The following is a 20150-nucleotide window of genomic DNA, read 5'->3' on the forward strand; positions in this document are numbered from 1 at the left end:
CACAACGATCCAGCTAACTGCAAGGAAAATACTGCAAGCCTTGGGGTTCATGGCCTCTTGCATTCTACTAATTTCATATGCAAGACTGCATATGAGGAAACTACAATGGTATCTAAAAAGCCTATGGTGTCAACATTCTCAGAATCTAGAATCAATGATTCCTATCGTTCCTTATCTAAAGATAGAGTTCCTTTGGTGGGCAGAGGCCTGCCAGCAAAACGAGGGACTGCCATTCACTCTACCCCCTGCCGCCCAAACCATAACAGATGAATTAGACTATGCATGGAGCCTCACTTGGCAGGGCAGTGCATTCAGGGCAAATGGAACCCAAGTCAGATGTACCTGCATGTCAGTCAAAAAGGAATGTTAGCTGTACAGAATGCTTTGACAGCCTTCAAGGACCACATTCTTCCAGGACCATTATTGGTACAGACAGACAACACCACAGTTATGTGGTACATAAACAAGCAGGGGGGAACCCACTCATACCCTCTCTGCAGACTCGCCATGGCTCTGTGGAACACAGCCTTGAGCTACCAAGTGCACCTACAAGCTCAGTTCCTGTCAGGAAAGCTAAATACACTGGCAGATGACCTAAGTAGAAATCTCATGGACCCATACGAGTGGAAACTGGAACCAAATATATTCAACATGTTTAGAAACAAATGGGGGAGCCCAGAGGTAGACCTGTTTGCTTCCCCTCAGAACTACCAGTTGGACAAATTCTGCACAGGGGCTCCCCAGAAACAAGCTTGGAAAGTCGATGCCCTGTCCTTCACCTAGAAAAACCTATCAGTTTATGTCTTTCCCCTTCTGCCTCTCCTCTCCAAAGTGCTACTAAAGATCAAACAGGACAAACCAAGGACAATACTGATTGCACCAGACTGGCCATACCAACACTGGTACCCCCTCTTGCGCAGTGTGTCACTGCTGGCAACATGGCACCTGCCTCAGACCCCTGCCCTGCTGTCCCAGCAGGAGGGCCAGATTCTGCACCCACAGCTTCAAACCCTGAACTTTGGAGCCTGGCTAATTACCTGATCTCTCCGTTACCATTCCTCAGTAAGCAAGTGATGGATGTCATTCTGGAGGCAAGGAGGCCTAGTACTAGAAAATCCTATGCTGAAAAAATGGAAAAGATTCTGTTCTGGAGCCAAACTCTGGGGATAGGCACAGCTCTGCCCAATTTACCTCATGTTCTTCAGTACTTAACTGATATGCTTCTCAAGGGCCTTTCCTTTTCTTCCATCAAAATTCATGCCTCAGCCATTTCAGCACATTACAATACAGAGCCACCCCTCCTCTCATCCACTGCTGAAGCAGTTCCTCAGAGGGTTCAAAAACTTATGACCACCCAGGAGAGCCCCTACTCCAGCCTGGGACCTTAACTTTGTATTGGGGAAAGCTCACTTTACTTCCCTTTGAGCCAGCTGCAAATGCAGAGTTGAAATTCCTTTATTGGAAAACAGCCTTCCTTCTAGCCATCACTTCAGCAAGAAGGGCGTCTGAATTACAGGCCCTCATGGCAGTGGAGACTTTCATCATCTTTCATGCGGACAGGGTGTCCCTCAGGACTAATCCTGCCTTTATGCCCAAGGTGGTATCCAGTGTGTCCCTTAATCAGTCATTCATTTGACAACCTTCTTTTCTAATCTACAGAACAAAGGGGAATGAATACTGCACTTGATGCCCAGACAACTTAGATTTTACTTGGACAGGACTAAGCCTCTCAGGAAGTCTGAACAGCTGCTGCTTGCATTTGCTGCAGGGGCAGAGGGGAAGGCCATTTCAAAGCAAGCCAGTTCTAATTGGATAAGCCATTGCATTAATTTCTGCTGTAAGCACCACTGAAAACCTACCTCACAGGGAATAAGACCACATTCAACCAGGGCTGCATCTACCTCTTCAGCCTTTCTCAGAGGTGTCCCTACCAGGGACATGCTACCTGGAGGTTCTCTACATACCTTCACCAAGCATTACCACTTGCCAATTTTTTCTAAATCCAGAGCTGGCTTTGCCAAAGCAGTCTTGCAGGGCCTTATAGCTGGTCCTAATTCCTCCCATCCTTAGCTTTGGGAATCTGCCCAAATGTGATGACTGCAACAGTGAAACACGAAGAACATAGTACAGTTGTGTACACTTACCATAAATGTAGACGTTCGAGTGTATTCACTGTTGCAGTCCTAGTTACCCTCCCTCCAGCCCCAGACTTCTATTGACTATATCTCTATTCTTGTTTACTATGCTTAAAGCTTTCTGGTGTTTTTGCTTTTTTGTTGGAAGTGTAACCTTGTATATAATTGCTTCCCATTATGGGGGCACCTGACATCTGGGGCAAGAAAAACTGATGTAATGGCTTTGGCTGCATGCTTTATACCCCTGACTACCTGATGTCATGGAAGATGAGACAGCAACTGGCGCAGGACCCAAGACTTTGATAATCAGGCCGACTGAGGGCTGCCGGCAAGTAGATAACCCAAATGTGATGACTGCAACAGTGCATACACTCTTACATTTACATTTATGGTAAGTGTACACAACTGTACTTTATCCAAGACCAGAAAAACAGAAAATCTCGTTTTCCTTTTGAGAACTGTAGCAAACCACTTATGTTTATCTACCTGTGTATCTGTCCTTTGACTGGGTTAGTCCCACTAGGCTAGTAGCGTTTTTTCAGGGGATACCTGAGGTTTTCTTTGTACTACTAGGGGAAATTTGGCCAGGGCATTGGAGAGCTTATCCTGTTCCCTTCAATAGGTGCTGTGGGATCTTTTACATCCATCTGAGCTGCTACCAAGTCGAGCTGATGGGACCTCTGTTGAACACGTCATCCAAAAGAAGATGAACCCTGGAGTGCTGCACTGCCGTGACCGCAATCAATTTACATGGTGTGAGAATAGAATTTGCAGTGTTCTGAATCTTGCTACAGTTTGTAGCATGCAGAAAGTGTTGAAATTCTTCTGTCCTGACTGCACTATTAACCAATGGGCATCTGATGATTATGCCCCTAACATCTTGTGCTCAGGGTAGCTGCCTACTTCACCCCACCCTAACTACACCTATGCCTCATTCTGTGATGCATGCTAGCCAGTAGAGCGGTGCTTAAACTTGTCATGTTCCCAATTTCTTACTTTCTAAGCAAAGATTAGGCTAAAAAATGCAGGGCACTTTTGACTCTAGCTAGTATTTAAAAAGGTAACAAGTAATTGGAAGAGTAAGGCCTCCTCTACAAGAGGAGAAGCTTAATAGATATTATGAAAGAAGTTGTATTTCATGGGAGACACCACAATAAGTATTGGCGAATGGCAGACTCAAAAATGTGGAATTGCTGGGTACAAGAAACAGGGGTCTTTCATCTCTTAACATCTGGTTCTTGTAAGTGTAGTGGACTGTCTGAAAGCTTTGTACAGTCTGTCCCCCCATGGCAGCAGTAATTACAAGGAGGTATTTTTTCACTGTTTGTTTTTTTCTGCATGTGTTATGGGGAAGGAGTAGTAAGAATCTGGAGGCACATTAAGATTTCTTGTTTATGACCAGTACTATTATCACAAAATAATGCTTTCATTTAAAAGATTTCTAATATTAAAAAGTATGTTCAGCTTTTTTCCAGTTTGAATATATACTGGTTTTGTATAACAATACATATGGTATTCACAATGAACTTAATCTGAGAGACAAAAGAGGTTGCCGATCGGCACTTGCGAACTGCTTCTGCTTCGGGCACCGCACGGCAAGAAAGACTGATGTAATGGTGTTGGCTGCATGCTTTATACCCCTGACTACCTGACGTTGTGGAAGAAGAGACAGCATCCGATGCAGGAATCCAAGACTCTGGTATTCAGGCTGGCTGAGGGCTACTTGCAGGGCAGATAACCCAAATGTAATGACTGCAACAGTGAATACACTCTTAACATCTACATTTATGGTAAGTGTACACGACTGTACTTTAATCGGTCCGTTTTTTCTTAGGACCTGATTTTCTTGCTTATTATATATATGGTGTGCAGTGTTTTTTTGAGCCTTGTTAAAGTTTTTCTCTGTGAGCCTACGTTTATATCAGCACTCTAGTTTCTAGAAATTTATAGCTTGCGTGCAGTGTTGTGTGCTCTTTACTTTCCCTGCTACTGATTTTCTGGCTTTCCTACGACTTAACCTATTTGGCTAGGTCCGTTTAAGTTAGAGGACCTAGTCCTCTTTACCACTTTTTGTGTGTGTGTGTGTGTGTGTGTGTGTGTGTGTGTGTGTGTGTGTGTGTGTGTGTGCTTGTTAGGGCTAGGCCCATTTAAGTTAGTGGACCTTGTCCTCGTTGTGCTTGTGGTGTACCTGCTGTATTATATAGCTAAGGCAAAAGGTAGACTTAGTTTAACATGTCTAAAGACCACAATCCTTCGGGGTTTCAAAAAATGCATAAAGTGCTCTCAGAAGATGTCAATTATGGATGGCCATAGTAATTTTGTATATTGTCTTGGAGACGTTCATTTGCAGGAAACTTGTTTATGCTGCCATTCCTTTAGCTCCAAAGTTCTCCAGGAGTGGAAGAACAAGTTAATTTTGAATAGTCTCCTCAGGCCTTCCTTCGAGGAAGACTTAGCGAGTTCTTCTTCATCCAAATCACATTCATCCAAAAAAGAGAAGGTCAAGTCAGCCAAGAGGCATTCTCCGGCGCCGACTAGTGTATCGGAACCTCCTCAGAAACTATCCAAACTTGACAAGACTAATACCTCCTCGGCTCCACTGTCCTCGGAGCCGTTCGAAGTTGCTGATGTTGGCACTGCACTGTCGGTCCCAATCCCTTCGGAGCAGACTACTGAAAAATTGCATCGGAGCCAGTCCAGGGATCCTTTGCCAGTCTCCCCAACCTTAAGATCTCCAATTTTACAGAGATCCAGATTGCCTACCCAGTCATCCAGATCCTCCAAGAGCCTGTCCGAGGAAGATGTGGAGAGAGTACTGCTTAGACACCTGAAGTTGTCTGCTTTGCCCAAATTGTGTTTGCTCGGCCAGAGTTCCAAAGTCTTGGTCCGGTGTCGGTTGCTGTCGCTTCTTCCCTGACGTCAGTGTGTCAGGGGTATATAAGACGCAGCCGACGCCATTTTCTTCAGTCTTTCTTGCCGCGCGGTGCCCGAAGCAAAAGCAGTTGGCAAGTGCCAGTCGGCCGACTCCTGAGATTTTCAATTCGAATTTTCAGAACAGAAGTCTTCAGTAAAGCTAAGTACCTCATTGGGGAAACTTTTTCTTGCCTCAGACCAATGTCAGTAAAAGTTAATAATTGTATTTCTTGTGGGAAGCAAATACCTCATAAGGATTTTCATTCTTACTGTATTCCATGCCTAGGCCCAGACCACAACGTCACTAGTCAGTTTTGTGCTAGATTTAACAAATGCTCTGTTAAACGTCAGTTTGATTTTGCTCATCATTACTTTGGATGAAGGTTTAACTATACCATGCCGTCGGAACAACCGATGACCGGAATACACAAAAAACGCAAAGACAAGGATAAGGAAAGGCATCTGAGGCCAAAACTGACGATGAAGCCTCTTCTAGGCCAGTCGCCGGTTCCCAGTGAAGCGCTTTCGCAGCCCCTGACACCCACTACCTCAGAGCCACAGGCCGCCACCGACTCCCACGTGGAGATGTCTAGGCCTCTGGATACTCAAGGTGTTGGGCCTACGGAAACTAACCCTTCAGATGGGTTCGGAGCCACTGAGCAGGCATCGGCTTCTGAGGGTGTTTTCAGACCTTCACAGATTACCATAAAAACTACAGCCAAGTCTGAAACTCCATTAAAGACAAAGAAGCAAGTACAGCATTCACCTGGACAGGCCTCCATGCCTAAAAAGCAGATGCTCAAAATGGCCGAAGACTTAATTACTCTTAAGGGTACCCATCCCCCTCCTGATAAAAGGCCTAGGCAGGATACAGACTATGATTTCTCTGACCAGGTTTCCATTTACTCTGATTCCTCTTCAGACCATACTCTTTACCCCCTGAAGAATCAATTCCTTCAGCCTCTCCTCCAGAGGATTATTCTTTTGGGGAAACTTTACATACCATGAGGGAGCATTTCCATTGGGAGGGCCAGGATTACTCAGAATCCAAGAAAAGGCTCAGAGATTTTCTTTTATTACCTCAGCACAGACCCCTTGCAATTCCGCCAGTGTTAGATATTGTGGATGATGTGTTCTCTGAATCCAGTTTAAATCCTGATTCTTTGCCCCCTGCTCCAGTCAAGCCAGACAGGTACTACAGAGTCCCTGACTCTCACAAATTTCTTTATAAAAACCCTGTTGCTGACCCAGAAACTATTTCCCAGGGTCCCAAAGGGGTAAAGGCTTCCACGGCTAAGAATCCAGTTCCCTCTGACAGGGATTCTAGAGCATTTAGACAGATGGGGGAAGAAAGTTTACACTTTTGCAACTTTAGCAGTGAGAGCTTTAAATTGCCAGTTTCACATGCTTAACTACCAACAATATTTAATGTCTCTGTTAAAGCAGAAAATGATTACGAGTTCAGAACAACCTGACTATAAGGAAATGCAGGAGTTATTGCATTCAGCTGAACAAGTGGGCAAACATACTCTGCAATGTGGTTTTGATTCATTAGAGGCTTCTTGTAGAGCAGCAGTTACAGGATCTGTGATTCGAAGGCATGCTTGGTTAAAAGAACAAGGTTTACGTGATCATGTTAAGGCTAAATTATTGGATGCTCCTTTACAGCAGGATATTTTATTTGGTGTTAAGGCAGAAGAGGTATTAAAGAAAATGGAGGATAAGGCAAAATCTATGCAAACGGTGAAGTATTTCTTACAGGTACAGCCACCTAGATTTAGCAGAAATTGGCCTTCAAAGAATTGGTCCTTTCCAGTGTCAGACAGACCACAAAGAGGCAGATACAGACACCCAAGAGGCAGATCTCAGCCCCAAGGCTCTTACAGACCACGACAGTGGGGTGCTTCAACCCCAAAAGGAGGTGAAGACGAGTCACAACCTTACAGGAAAGTCCCAATGACTTCCCCCTTCGAATGCCAAGCACTTACCTTTTGGCAACTCCCTTAGGGGGAAAACTTGCACTTTTTTCTCAAAATTGGCATATAATCACCCAAGACAAATGGGTTCTGAATATTGTGTCTCAAAGTTACAGGTTCCACTTTCACACTCTACCACGGCTACAAGGAGACCTGCCACAAAATCAATGGGTAGAGGCACAAAAACAAATTACAGCCCTCATGGACATGAGAGCTATTCAAAAAGTGCCACAACAGGAACAAGGACAAGGATTTTAGTCAAGACTTTTTCTGGTCCCCAGAAAGGACAAAGCCTGGAGACCCATACTAGACCTTTCTACTCTAAATACTTACCTGGATGTTCCGAAATTCAAAATGTTGACACTACAGCAGCTTCTTCCCATGCTGGGCAAGAAGGCTTGGCTTGTTACTTTGGACCTCAAAGATGCATACCTGCATGTCCCTATCAGACAAACTTGCAGAAGATACCTCAGATTCGTAGCAGGCTCAATGCATTACCAATTCTCTGCACTGCCCCTTGGCTTATCTACTGCGCCCAGTGTCTTCACAAAATGCCTGGCACCGGTAAATGCATTTTGCAGACAAAAAGGAATTCAAATATATCCCTACTTGGACGACTGCCTTATTCAAGCAGAGAGCAAGGACATTCTTCTACAGCATCTGGCGTTTGTAAAAAGATTACTAATTTGCCTAGGGTACACGGTAAACGAAAAGAAATCAAAACTAGTGCCCTCTCAAGTGATAATATTCCTGGGTGCAAGATTAAATACAACTACCCAGATGGCTTATCTCACGCCAGACAAACAAAGGTAACTGACTCATTACTTTCAAATGATGGCAACAAAAACCCAGCTCCCTGCAAGAAAAATTCTGCAGGCCCTTGGCTTCATGGCATCCTGCATTCTACTAATTCCATATGCAAAACTGCATATGAGGAAACTACAATGGTATCTGAAAAGTGTTTGGACTCAGCATTGTCACAGCCTGGAGACGATCATAACTTTGATTCCCTGCCTACAACAGGAGTTTCGATGGTGGCCCCAGGCCTGTCAGCACAACAAGGGACAGCCTTTCACCTTACCCACAGCCAGGCAGACAATTACAACAGATGCATCGGATTATGCCTGGGGGGCACATATGGCAGGAAAATGTATTCAGGGCACGTGGCCCAAGGAACAAATGCATCTTCACATCAACCAAACAGAATGCCCTGACAGCTTTCAAGGACCTACTACATCCAGGACAACTATTAATACAGACGGACAACACCACAGTTACATAAGCAAGGGGGCACACACTCCTACCCCTTATGCAGGCAAGCCATGACTTTGTGGAACACAACACTAACCTATCAAGTACATCTGCAGGCACAATTCCTGCCAGGAACAAAAAATACACTGGCAGACATCTCATGGATCCTCACGAATGGAGACTAAATCCACAGGTGTTCAGCATAACGAGGAAATGGGGACGCCCAGACATAGATCTTTTTGCCTCCCCCCACAATTACTAAATACAGAAGTTCTGCACAAGAACTTATCACTCTCAAGCATGGAAAGTGGATGCTCTATCATTCGGCTGGAAAGGCCTGACAGTCTATGCCTACCCTCCGATGCCTCTTCTTAACCAAGGTGCTACTAAAAGTCAGACAAGAAAGACCAAAAATGATCCTGATTGCCCCAAACTGGCCACGCCAGCACTGGTACCCATTCCTAAAGAACTTGTCTCAAGGCCCAGCTTGGCTTCTACCTCAAATTCCTCATGTTCTGACACAGCAAAACAGTCAGATTCTGCACAGTCAACTCAAAACCTTAAATCTGGCAGCATGGCAGATAATGTAGCCACTCAGACTGCACCTCTCTCTAAAGCTATTATGGATGGCATTTTAGAAGCCAGGAGGCCCAGCACTAGGAAATTTTATGCAGAAAAATGGAAGAGATTCTGTGCTTGGAACCAGGCACAAGGCCTCGAACCACTTGTCCCTAATATACCTCAGATTCTACAATACCTAACTGAGATGCCAGACAAAGGCCTATCTTTCCCATCAATTAAAATCCATGCCTCTGCCATTTCAGCTCTTTACAATATGGACCCTCCTATTTTTTCACATCCTCTACTATGACAGTACCTCAGAGGGGCAAAAAATATAAGACCCCCAAGGAGAGCGCCAGTACCAACTTGGGATCTCAACTTTGTTTTAGAAAAACTCACACTGCCTCCTTTTGAACCAGCCAGCACAGCTGATCTAAAAGTTTTACCATGGAAAACTGCTCTGCTCCTAGCAATTACTTCAGCAAGAAGAGTTTCAGACTTACAGGCATTAATGGCTGTGGAGCCTTTCATCATTTTCCATCAGGCCAGGGTTTCTCTTTGGACAAACCCAACATTCTTACCAAAAGTGGTCTCCAATGTGGCCTTGAACCAAACCATTCATTTGCCTACCTTCTACCCAAATCCCCAGAATAAAGGGGAGAGACTTGTGCACGCTTTGGATATACACAGACAGCTACGATTCTACTTGGACAAAACAGAATCCTTCAGAAAAACTGAACTGTTAGTAGCCTATGCTGCAGGATCACAAGGAAAGCCTATTACAAAGCAGACAATTTCAAAATGGATAGGACATTGCATCCACTTCTGTTATGCACAGCATGGCAAAACAGTGCCTAAGGGCATTAGGCCTCATTCTACGAGAGCAGCAGCCACTTCAGCAGCTTTTCTCAGAGGAGTACCAACCAAAGACATTTTAGAAGCTGCAACCTGGAGCTCAGTGCACACTTTCACCAAACACTACCACTTATCTCACTACTCTAAACCCAGAGCAGGCTTTGCCACTGCAGTGCTGCAGGGCCTGGTAGCCTCTCCCAATCCAATTTAGACCCAGCCACCCAACCTCAGCTTTGGGATTCTACCCAAGTGTAATGACTGCAACAGTGAAACACTATGAACATAGTACAGTTGTGTACCTACCATAAATGTAGATGTTCGAGTGTATTCACTGTTGCAGTCCAGGTTACCCACCCACCATCCCCCTTTCTTTGCTGGGACTTTTCTGTACTTCTCAACTCTATACAACCTATGTGGTGTATTTGCTTGTAGATGAAGGAAATGTTTATAGTAATGTATGCATGTTTTTTTGGCATTTTTTAATCTTTTCAGCCTTCCTATCTGGGGGCACCTGACATCTGAGGCAAGAAAAACTGAAGAAAATGGCGTCGGTTGCAATGTTTATACCCCTGGCACTCTGACATCAGGGAAGAGGCAACAGCAACCGGCGCCGGACCAAGACTTTGGAACTCGGGCCGACTGCGGGTAGCCTGCCAGCAGGATAACCCAAGTGTAATGACTGCAACAGTGAATACACTCGAACATCTACATTTATGGTAGGTACACAACTGTACTTTTCTAGTAGCCGTCACATCAGCTAGACGAGTATCAGAGTTACAAGCAATGTGTATTAAGCCTCATTTGATTTTCCACAAAGACAAGAGTTTCCCTTCGTACAAATCCTCCTTCATCCTTAGTTTGCTCTTAAACTAATTTGAACCAAATCATAGAATTACCTGTGTTTTTCCCTAGTCATTCTAACGCTGCAGAAAACAAATTTCACCAACTGGATGTTCACAGGCAGCTATGGTTCTACCTTCACAGGACTAAGGAACGTAGAAAGTCAGACCAGTTATTCATATCGTTTTATGAATCCAGAATAGGTCTGCCAGTCTCTAAAGTGACCTTATCTAATTGGATTTCGAGCTGTATTTCCTTCATTACTCCTACTCTACTGTTCAAGGTTAAGGCTCATTTCTACACTATCCCAATCTACATCTGCTGCCTTCCAAGCCAGGGTTCCAATTGATAGTATCTGTGCGGCAGCAACTTGGGCTACCCCTCATACCTTTATTATTCATTACAAAATGGACCTGACCTCAAGGGGTAGAGCCTCCTTTGGTTCCACGGTACTCAGGAGTATTTTCCCATGAACCCCCCCCCCCCAAGAATAAGGTGCTAGGGACGCTGTCCCATATGTAAGAATGAAGGCGAGATAGGACTATAGAACATAAAGAAGTTATGTACTCACCATAACGTTCCATGTTTTTTAGTCCATCTCGCCCTTTATTCTTACGAACCCACCCACCTACCCCCATCCTGGAAGGTTCTGGAGACAGGATAGCCTTACCTTGGTAGGGTGGAGACCTTTTGTTTTTGTTGTTCTTTCAGGATAACCTTAGTTCTGTCTTTCTATAGTTCAGCAGCAAACAAGATCTGGGGATTGCACTAGTGCATTATGGGATACCTACCTAGCCACAAGCCAGCTAAGAGACTTTGAGCTTTGTATTATGCCAAGTCGGAGCCAAGGATCGGCTCCGAACCCATATGTAAGAATGAACTGTGAGATCTACTACAAACATGGAACGTTATGGTGAGTACATAACTTCTGTTTTTTTGTAAATCTGTAACAAATTTGTCAACCTTTAAGACATTCCTTTGCTCTTCTGTTCAGTTCTTTTGAGGGCATTTTAGAATGTTTTGTAAATGTCGGCAGTTTAACAAGACACCATGTAATAACCAGCAAAGTTGTCCCCCCCCCCCCCCCCCAAGTAATGAAAATCTCCTCTTTTTTTGCCTGTGTATCTGTCCTTAACCTTGTCAGTGAAAGCTTCAGGTAGAGAGGTCCCATACTGTGGGCAAGGGGCCTGCTTTTTCACTTACCCTTCTCTGTTTCTCCTTTCAAAAGTTTTTATTTATTTATTTCTTTGCAGTTAATTTACCAGGATGCTCCATTGGGCCAAGAAGAACCAGTTTTCAATGGAGTCCTGGGGAGAAAAGCTCCATAAAAACAAAAATTATTTTCAAAGTATTGGGTTACAGTAAGTACAGAAGTACAAATAAAATGTATAGCATTTAAAGATACAATTTCTGAAATCAACAAGTAAAAGTTATAAATTATTAGTAATTATTTGCAAATAAATTTGTTCCTGGTATACAAGTATACAAATAGAACACTGAAGTACATGAGATGTCAGCGGTGTAGAGAGGAGAACAAATTATGTGGGGTGGAAGCAGTAGCATTCCCAGAGAGATATTGCGTGTGAGTGAAGTGAGTTTTTAAAGGTAGAGTGGTTTGTGGTGGTACGGATGGATGGTGGTAGGGAGTTCCATTGATGTGCAAGGGCAAAGGATAGGAGATTTTTGCCTGGGGGACGGGTAGGTTTATACAGCTCTATCAGGTTTTGATTGTTGGATCTTGAGTCTTTCTGGGAGGTGTATTTTAATGGTGGAGGAAAGGGAGGGACAGAGGGAGGGGCTGAAAATTAGTTTGTGTGCATGAATAATTTGAATGTAGGTGAGATAATTGGGCAGTTCTAACCAATTTAGTTTGAGAAGGGCCACACAGTGATGGGTAGAAGATTTGTGGCTTGTGGCAAACTTGGCAAGCTTATTATAGCAGGAGTAGAGTTTTGTCTTAAGAGTGGATTGTAGGTTAGTTAGGAGTGGGGCACCATGTAGGAGACAAGGGATGAAAAATGTAGAGCGAATGAACTTGGTAGAGGGAGTGAGGTAGCGGTTATGGTCATAGAGCCTACCAAGTTTCTGGTGGGTTTTTTGATGGTTATTTGTAGGTGGGAGTTGAATTTAAGCTGGTCATCAATGTGGACACCTAGTAGTTTGGCCTCTGATACTAATTCAAGAGATGTGGTGCTCTGGCTGGTGATGGAGAATGCGTTTTTATCTATAGTGGTTGTTTTACAAGGGGTAAATAACATACGTTTAGTTTTTGAGGCATTGAGTGCTAGGTGATTTTCTATCATCCACTGTTCAGTGGTAGAGAAAACGTCTTGGGTTAGCTTTGAGTGTGGGGATAGAGGTAGCAGAAGAGATTATAGTTGAATCATCTGCATATTGGATAAGATTTGTGTTAGGGATTGAGTGGTGGAGATAATTTATGAAAATATTGAACAGAAGGGGACCCAGTATGGAACCCGGTGGAAAACCATTGGGGATGTTGAGGAAAGAGGAGGTGGCTTTTTTCCATTTAACTGCTTGTTGCCTATTTGAGAGATGACTGGTGAAACAGTTGAGAGAGAGAAGGGATAGGTTTAGATTAGAGTTTAACAAGGAGAAGGTTGTGAGAGATGGTATCGAAGGCTTTAGAGAGGTCAAGTAGGATGGTAGATACAGTACAGCCAGAGTCACGGGCTTTATTACCAATTTCGTGGAAGGAAAGAAGAGCAGTGTGGTAGTGCTGTGGCCAGGTCTAAATCGATGCTGTGTTGGAATTGGTAAGTGATTGTCTATAAGATAGGGTAGGAGTTGTAGATGGATAAATTTTTCAAGATGTTCAGAGATGGGGGATAGGATGGCGATAGGATGGAAATTTCAGTAATTATCATCATTGTCCAGCTGCTGTGAAGTTTGTGTGTCTTTGTGCCTTTACTGTAGCTTTTGAGGTCACTGCACCTATTAATCTGTGCTAGTTCTATACTTCCTAAGGATTTTGCTGATGAGAGTGGAGGTGTAGAAAATGTCTTCGTCCTGAGCAGGGAGTCAACTGCTGATTTTTTTTTTTCATCCTTGTTCCTGGCCAACCCTCTGACATTTGGGTTACTGCTAGAACCAGGTGTATAGGTAGGTGCACAAGCCTGACCTGGTTTCAGCCAATATAGGTTCATAGGTAGGTACTAGGCTATTGGCCCAAGGGGCTACGTAAGCCTAGCCAACAAGGTTCCCTGGCTTATGCTACCCAAGAAAGTTATTTTCCTGTGCCACTGTCGAGCAGAGACACAGAAGTGATCCACGGGGTGTATTTCCTATTTCCCATCCACTCATCAAGATTTTTCTTGAAGAGTGCTAATGAAGAACTTTGCTTGACACAGATGGGTAGCCTATTCCAGAGTATGGGAAGTCTCTGGGACAGGAATCTATCCCTCCAGCATGTCCTGTTTATTGTGGTGACAAGGTTTAGGTCCCTAGATCGTGTAGCTCGGAGGGATTGGGATTTCTTTAGGTGTAGCATGTCCAATAGCTCTGGGTTTGACATAGCTTTATATGTTAGGCAGAGATCACCTCGGAGTAGCTGATGTGCTATGGAGTAAAGCTGGAGTTTTTTGAGGCAGTCAGTGTAGGTCATTTGTTTGAGGCCAGTAATCCTCTTTGTGAGGTACTTCTGTGGCCTTTCCAGCTGTTGCAGATGTCTTGTGAGGTACATTCCAAAAGGGGAGTTGTACTCTATAATGGGTCTAATGAGTGTCGAGTAGAGGGGAACAATGACCTCTTTTTTTCCTGGATGAGAACCGTTTTATGATGAGGTGTGCCATGTAGAAGGACTTCCTGACTACTGTGGCGATGTAACTATCAAAGGAGAGACTACTGTCCACCTGGGTCCCAAGGTCTCTTATCACACATTCGGTGTTAAGTAGATTGCTGCCTATGTGGTAGTTCATGGGTACAGAATGTTTACCAAAGGGGATGACACTGCACTTTTTGGCATTGAGCTTGAGGCCATGGCTCTGACACCAGGCATTTGTCTCAGCGAGGCCCTTTTGTAGGATGTCCACATCATTTGGGAACTTGACTATGGCTCCTAGTTTGCAGTCATCTGCGAACTTCGTTAGCCAGAGACTTTCTGTGTTAGCCTGTACTTCAGAGAAGTAGATAAACAGGAGAGGTCCCAGGACAGAACCCTGTGGTACTCCACTTGTCACTAATGTGGGTGAAAGCTGTGCACTGGAAATCAGCCATCCTGGTTAGTTGAGTATTTTGTCCTGTGTCCCTCCTCACAGCAGTGACAAGTGCACCGCTGAGGACGGGGCTGCGATGCTGTTAGTACGCACAAGCATACTCGCGTATGTGCTGAGTCTTTGCTACAGCCCTGCTGTACTGCTTGACAGACTGGTGTGCGTCACTGACCTTTTTTTTAATTTTTTTATTTTTTTATTTTTTATTTTTTATTTATTTGTTTTTGCTGTTCATTTGATGCTTTTTACACAGTGGGCTGCTCCACATGCTTCCCTTGCAGTAGGTGAGCTGACGTCACTTATTTACACCCATTGTCTGCCCAGCTGGATACTGTTTTACCTCTCCCTGGTAGTTTGAGTAGATAAGTCTGCAGCCAGGCACCATCTTTCTCTTTCACAGAACTGGGGAAGATGCAGCCTGCCTTATTAATTTTGATTCATTGTCTTAGCAACATTTGTTGCCAGTTTGTATAACGTTGGTTTTCTTCTTTTTTTCAGTTCCCAAACCACTAATGGAACTCCATTTGAAGTTAATGCGAAAGACTGGAAGGACTATAACAGCAGAGAGATGGGAGAGGAGCCTGGTTAAGGTAAAAATGCTTTCACTGTTTGCTGTGCTATACACAGTATTTCTGTTTTATTGTTTTCAAGTAGTCAGGATATAGTTTATTTAACCAGCATTAGGTGCACTCTGTGTAGAAGGGCTATGCCACTGAAACCCATTCAAAATAATCTTTCCTCTTACTGAGTCAGCTGCTGAGAACAATTAAGATTTTTGTGGTTTTGAATGTATGTTAACCTTACGGAATGCAGAGACTAACGTGTCATCATTTCTTGGTTGTGAACCCTGTCTTGTGCATTTCTCCTGATGGTTGAGCTTCATGTTTGCTTAAGAAAATTGTTTTGATGCAGATGTTCATCGTGCATACAGCTGCAGTAATCACAGATGGGTTCTCTGCCGTCAGGCGGTCCCTCGGTCGGCCGAATTCCAAAGTCTTGGTCCGGCGTCGGTTGTCGCCGCTTTCTCTTCTGACGTCAGTGAGGCCAGAGTATATAAGACACAGCCGATGCCATGTTCTTCAGTCTTTTTTGCCGCGCGGTGCCCGAAGCAGAAGCAGTTCGCAAGTGCCGTTCGGCCAGCTCCTGAATTACGAATATTTTGGAATCCGAAGTCTTCATTAAAGCTAAGTACCCCGTTGGGGAATCTTTTCTTGCCTCAGACCGATGTCAGAAAAAGTTAATAATTGTATTTCTTGTGGGAAGCAAATACCGCATAAGGATTTCCATTCCCGCTGCATACCTTGTTTGGGCCCAGACCACGACGTCTCGGGCTGTCGCTTTTGCGCTACCTTCAATAAACGCACTATTAAGCGTCGGGCGGAGTTCGCCCAGCACTACTTTGGTAAAGCTTTTGATTATAAAATGTCGTCGGACACTCGACTACCGTTTTGACCAAAAAACGCAAGGAAAAGGACCGACACGCGAGGTCCGGGGTCCCCGCCGACACCACGCCAAAACAGGCTACACGTGGTCCGGTTCTCAGCGAGACGCCTTTGCAGTCCCTGACTACCGACGACACTTCTTTGGCGGTGTCCTCTGTACCCGAGACCGCTGGGTCCTCGGCCCTTTCCCAGACTACAACCGAAGCCTCTGCTAATGTTGAGCCTACTAATGTGGACAGGTCCACCTCCACCCATGGTGTATTTAGGCCCTCATCTTCTTTTTCAATTAAGGCCTTTACTAAATCCAAAGCAGCCAGGCAGCCCATGAGGCCTGTTGTACAGGGCCCATGTCCAGGTCCCATGCCTAAAAAACAGATGCTTAGAATGGCTGAGGATTTAATTACTCTTATCAGAGGTTCTCAACCCCCTCCAGACAAGAGACCCAGAGTGGAGGAAGATTCTCCCTCTTCTGATCAGGGATCCATTTTATCAGAACATTCTGATGCAGCAGAACACTCTTATTCTCCCTTTGAGGATTCGGATGCAGAACAGTCCATTCCCTCTGTATCCCCTCCTGAGGATTTTTCCTTTGGGGAAACCTTACACACCCTGAGGGAACACTTCCATTGGGAAGGCCAAGACTTTTCAGATTCTAAGAAAAGACTTAGGGAATTTCTTTTGTTACCTCAACACAGACCTCTGGCTATACCCCCTGTTTTGGACATACTGGATGATGTCTATTCGGAGGCTTGTCTTAACCCGGTTTCTCTGCCTCCTGCACCAGTCAAACCTGATAGGTATTACAGAGTACCCAGCTCTCACCAATTTCTCTTCAAAAGCCATAATGCTGACCCTGAAACCATTTCACAAGGCCCCAAGGGATTGAAGGCCTCTACTGCCAAAAATCCACTTCCTGCAGAAAGGAAATCAAGATCTTTGGAAAGGTGGGGGAAAAAGGTTTATACCTCGGCCACCCTAGACATGAGGGCTTTAAATTGTCAGTTTCATATGCTTAAATATCAACAGTTCCTGTTATCACAATTGAGGAACAAAATGTCGCAACCTGAACAACAAGATTTAAAGGAGTTACAGGATATGATGCATAGTGCAGAACAAGTGGGTAAACACACCCTACAATGTGGTTATGATGCCCTAAAGGCCTCAAGTAGAGCGGCAGCTACAGGATCAGTCATTCGCAGACATGCCTGGCTTAGGGAACAAAATTGACCTGATCATGTGAAAGCTAAACTTCTAGATGCTCCTTTACAAAAGGATGTGCTGTTTGGTACTAATGCTGAGGAGATACTACGGAAAATGGAAGAAAAAGCCAAATCTATGCAAACTGTCAAAGCTTTCTTACAGGTCCAACCACCACGTTTTAGCAGAAATTGGCCTTCAAAAAAACTGGTCCTTTCCAGCCACTGACAAGCCCCAAAGAGGTAGATACAGACGCACAAGGGGCAGAGGGCAATCACAAGGATCATATAGAGGCCGACAATGGCAAACTCCAGCACCAAGAGGTGGCGAAGACAGTGCACAACAATACAGGAAGCAAACCCAATGACTCCCTCATTTCCATGCCAAGCATGTCTCAGCTGGCAGCACCTTTGGGAGGAAAACTAGCACTATTTGCAAGCAATTGGCATATTGTCACAACAGACAAATGGATCCTGGACATTATAAACAGAGGCTACAAATTTCAATTTCACACTCTTCCAAAAATGAGAGGCATGCCAAATCTGCCACAAAATCAAAGGGCAGAGGCACAACTGCAAATTTCAAAGCTCATAAGCATGCGAACAATTCAAGAGGTTCCTACTCACCAACAAGGTCAAGGTTTTTATTCAAGACTTTTCCTGGTACCAAGGAAAGGAACCGAATGGAGACCCATTTTGGACTTATCCACCCTAAACACATTTCTAATCGTACCAAAATTCAAGATGCTCACATTACAGCAGCTTCTTCCCATGCTGGGCAAGGAGTTCTGGCTGGTAACATTGGACCTCAAGGAGGCATACCTGCATGTCCCAATCAGACAAAGCTGCAGAAGATACCTCAGATTTCTTGCAGGTTCAATCCACTATCAATTCTCTGCATTGCCCTTTGGCTTATCTACTGCCCAGAGTATTCACAAAGTGCCTGGCATCAGTGATTGCCTACTGCAGACTTCAAGGGATACAAATTTACCCTTATCTGGACGACTGCCTGATCCAAGCCGACAGCAAGAACATACTTCTGGAACATCTGGCATATGTGACACGGTTACTGCTTTCTCTGGGATATACAATCAACAAAGAGAAATCAAGGCTAACACCATCCCAGAAAATAACTTTCCTGGGTGCCAACTTGGACACGAACACCCAGATGGCCTACCTTACACCAGAAAAACAAGGGCAACTATCTCAGTACTTCAAAATACTAGCAAAAAGTACCAGGCTTACTGCAAGGAAAATCCTGCAGGCTCTGGGATTCATGGCATCTTGCATTCTATTAACCCCATTTGCAAAGCTGCATATGAGGAAACTTCAATGGTACCTAAAAAACGTATGGTCTCAACACAGTCACAGTTTGGAAACAATAATACCAATAATTCCATGTTTGCAAAAGGAATTTCTATGGTGGGCCCAAGCATGTCAAGCAAACAAAGGCCTCCCATTCTGCAAGCCTCAAGCAAAACAAGTCATAACCACAGACGCCTCAGACTACGCCTGGGGGGCGCAGATGACGAACAGGTGCATTCAGGGCAAATGGTCCCTAAAAGAAAAGCACCTTCACATCAATCAAAAAGAAATGCTAGCAGTAATAAATGCAATTACAGCTTTCAAGGACTTCCTGCATTCAGGACAATTACTGATAAGAACAGACAACACCACGGTAATGTGGTACATAAACAAACAAGGAGGAACACATTCATACCCCTTGTGCAGACTAGCCATGACTCTTTGGAACTTGGCTCTGGAAAGACAAATCGAACTTCAAGCACAGTACCTGCCAGGATTGGAAAACACACTGGCAGACAATCTAAGCAGAAAAATGACAGATCCACATGAATGGAAGTTACATCCTCAGGTGTTTGCAGAAATAATCCAAGCGTGGGGGAGGCCAAACATAGATCTTTTTGCCTCCCACAGGAATCATCAATTGGAAAAGTTTTGTTCAAAGACCTTTCACCCAAAGGCCTGGAGAGTGGACGCCCTTTCATTCAGTTGGACAGCATGGACAGTTTACGCATTCCCACCTCTGCCTCTTCTGCCCAAGGTGCTTTTGAAAGCAAGAACAGACAAACCGAAGATGATACTTATTGCTCCAGATTGGCCGAGGCAACACTGGTACCCACTCCTGAGGAGCCTAACACATACTCTTCCCTGGTCCCTGCCTCTAATGCCTCTTCTGCTGACTCAGCACACCTACAAAACTCTTCACAGTCAGCTGAAAACACTCAATCTCGCTGCATGGAAAATTCCTTAACACCACAACAGAACCTACTCTCCAAGGAGGTACAGGATGTCATTTTGGAGGCCAGAAGGCCAGCTACTAGAAAAGCTTACTCCGCAAAATGGAAGCGGTTTTGCTCTTGGAATGAGAAAAAAGGCCAGGACCATAGAAAACTGAACTTGCCTCACTATTGAACAGTGGACTTTCTTTTTCTTCCATAAAAAATCCATGCCTCAGCCATCTCTGCAGAATTCAACACGGATCCTCCTTTATTTTCTCTCCCACTCTTACGACAGTTCCTCAGAGGGGCTAAGAATATAAGACCACCAAGGAAACAACCAATACCAGCCTGGGATCTTAATTACATACTAGAAAAATTAACATTGCCTCCTTTTGAACCAGCTGCCTCAACAGATTTGCAATATTTGTCCTGGAAGACAGCCTTCCTTCTGGCCATCACTTCAGCTCGTAGGGTTTCTGAACTTCAGGCCTTCATGGCGGTGCAGCCCTTTC

At 44.5% G+C, this 20150-nt stretch overlaps 1 protein-coding gene across 1 annotated transcript in view; it reads left to right on the forward strand.

Moving 5' to 3' along the window:
• Window positions 1-20150, forward strand: part of LOC122803258 (remodeling and spacing factor 1-like) — a 713407-nt gene that overhangs the window by 274190 nt on the left and 419067 nt on the right. The window contains 1 exon segment of the mRNA XM_044072851.1: window positions 15259-15350. Coding sequence (XP_043928786.1) covers window positions 15259-15350 — 92 coding nt within the window.

The sequence above is a fragment of the Protopterus annectens genome, chromosome 5.part1, assembly GCF_019279795.1.
Source record: "Protopterus annectens isolate FY-2018-M chromosome 5.part1, PAN1.0, whole genome shotgun sequence".
Classification (NCBI taxonomy): Eukaryota; Metazoa; Chordata; order Ceratodontiformes; family Protopteridae; genus Protopterus; species Protopterus annectens.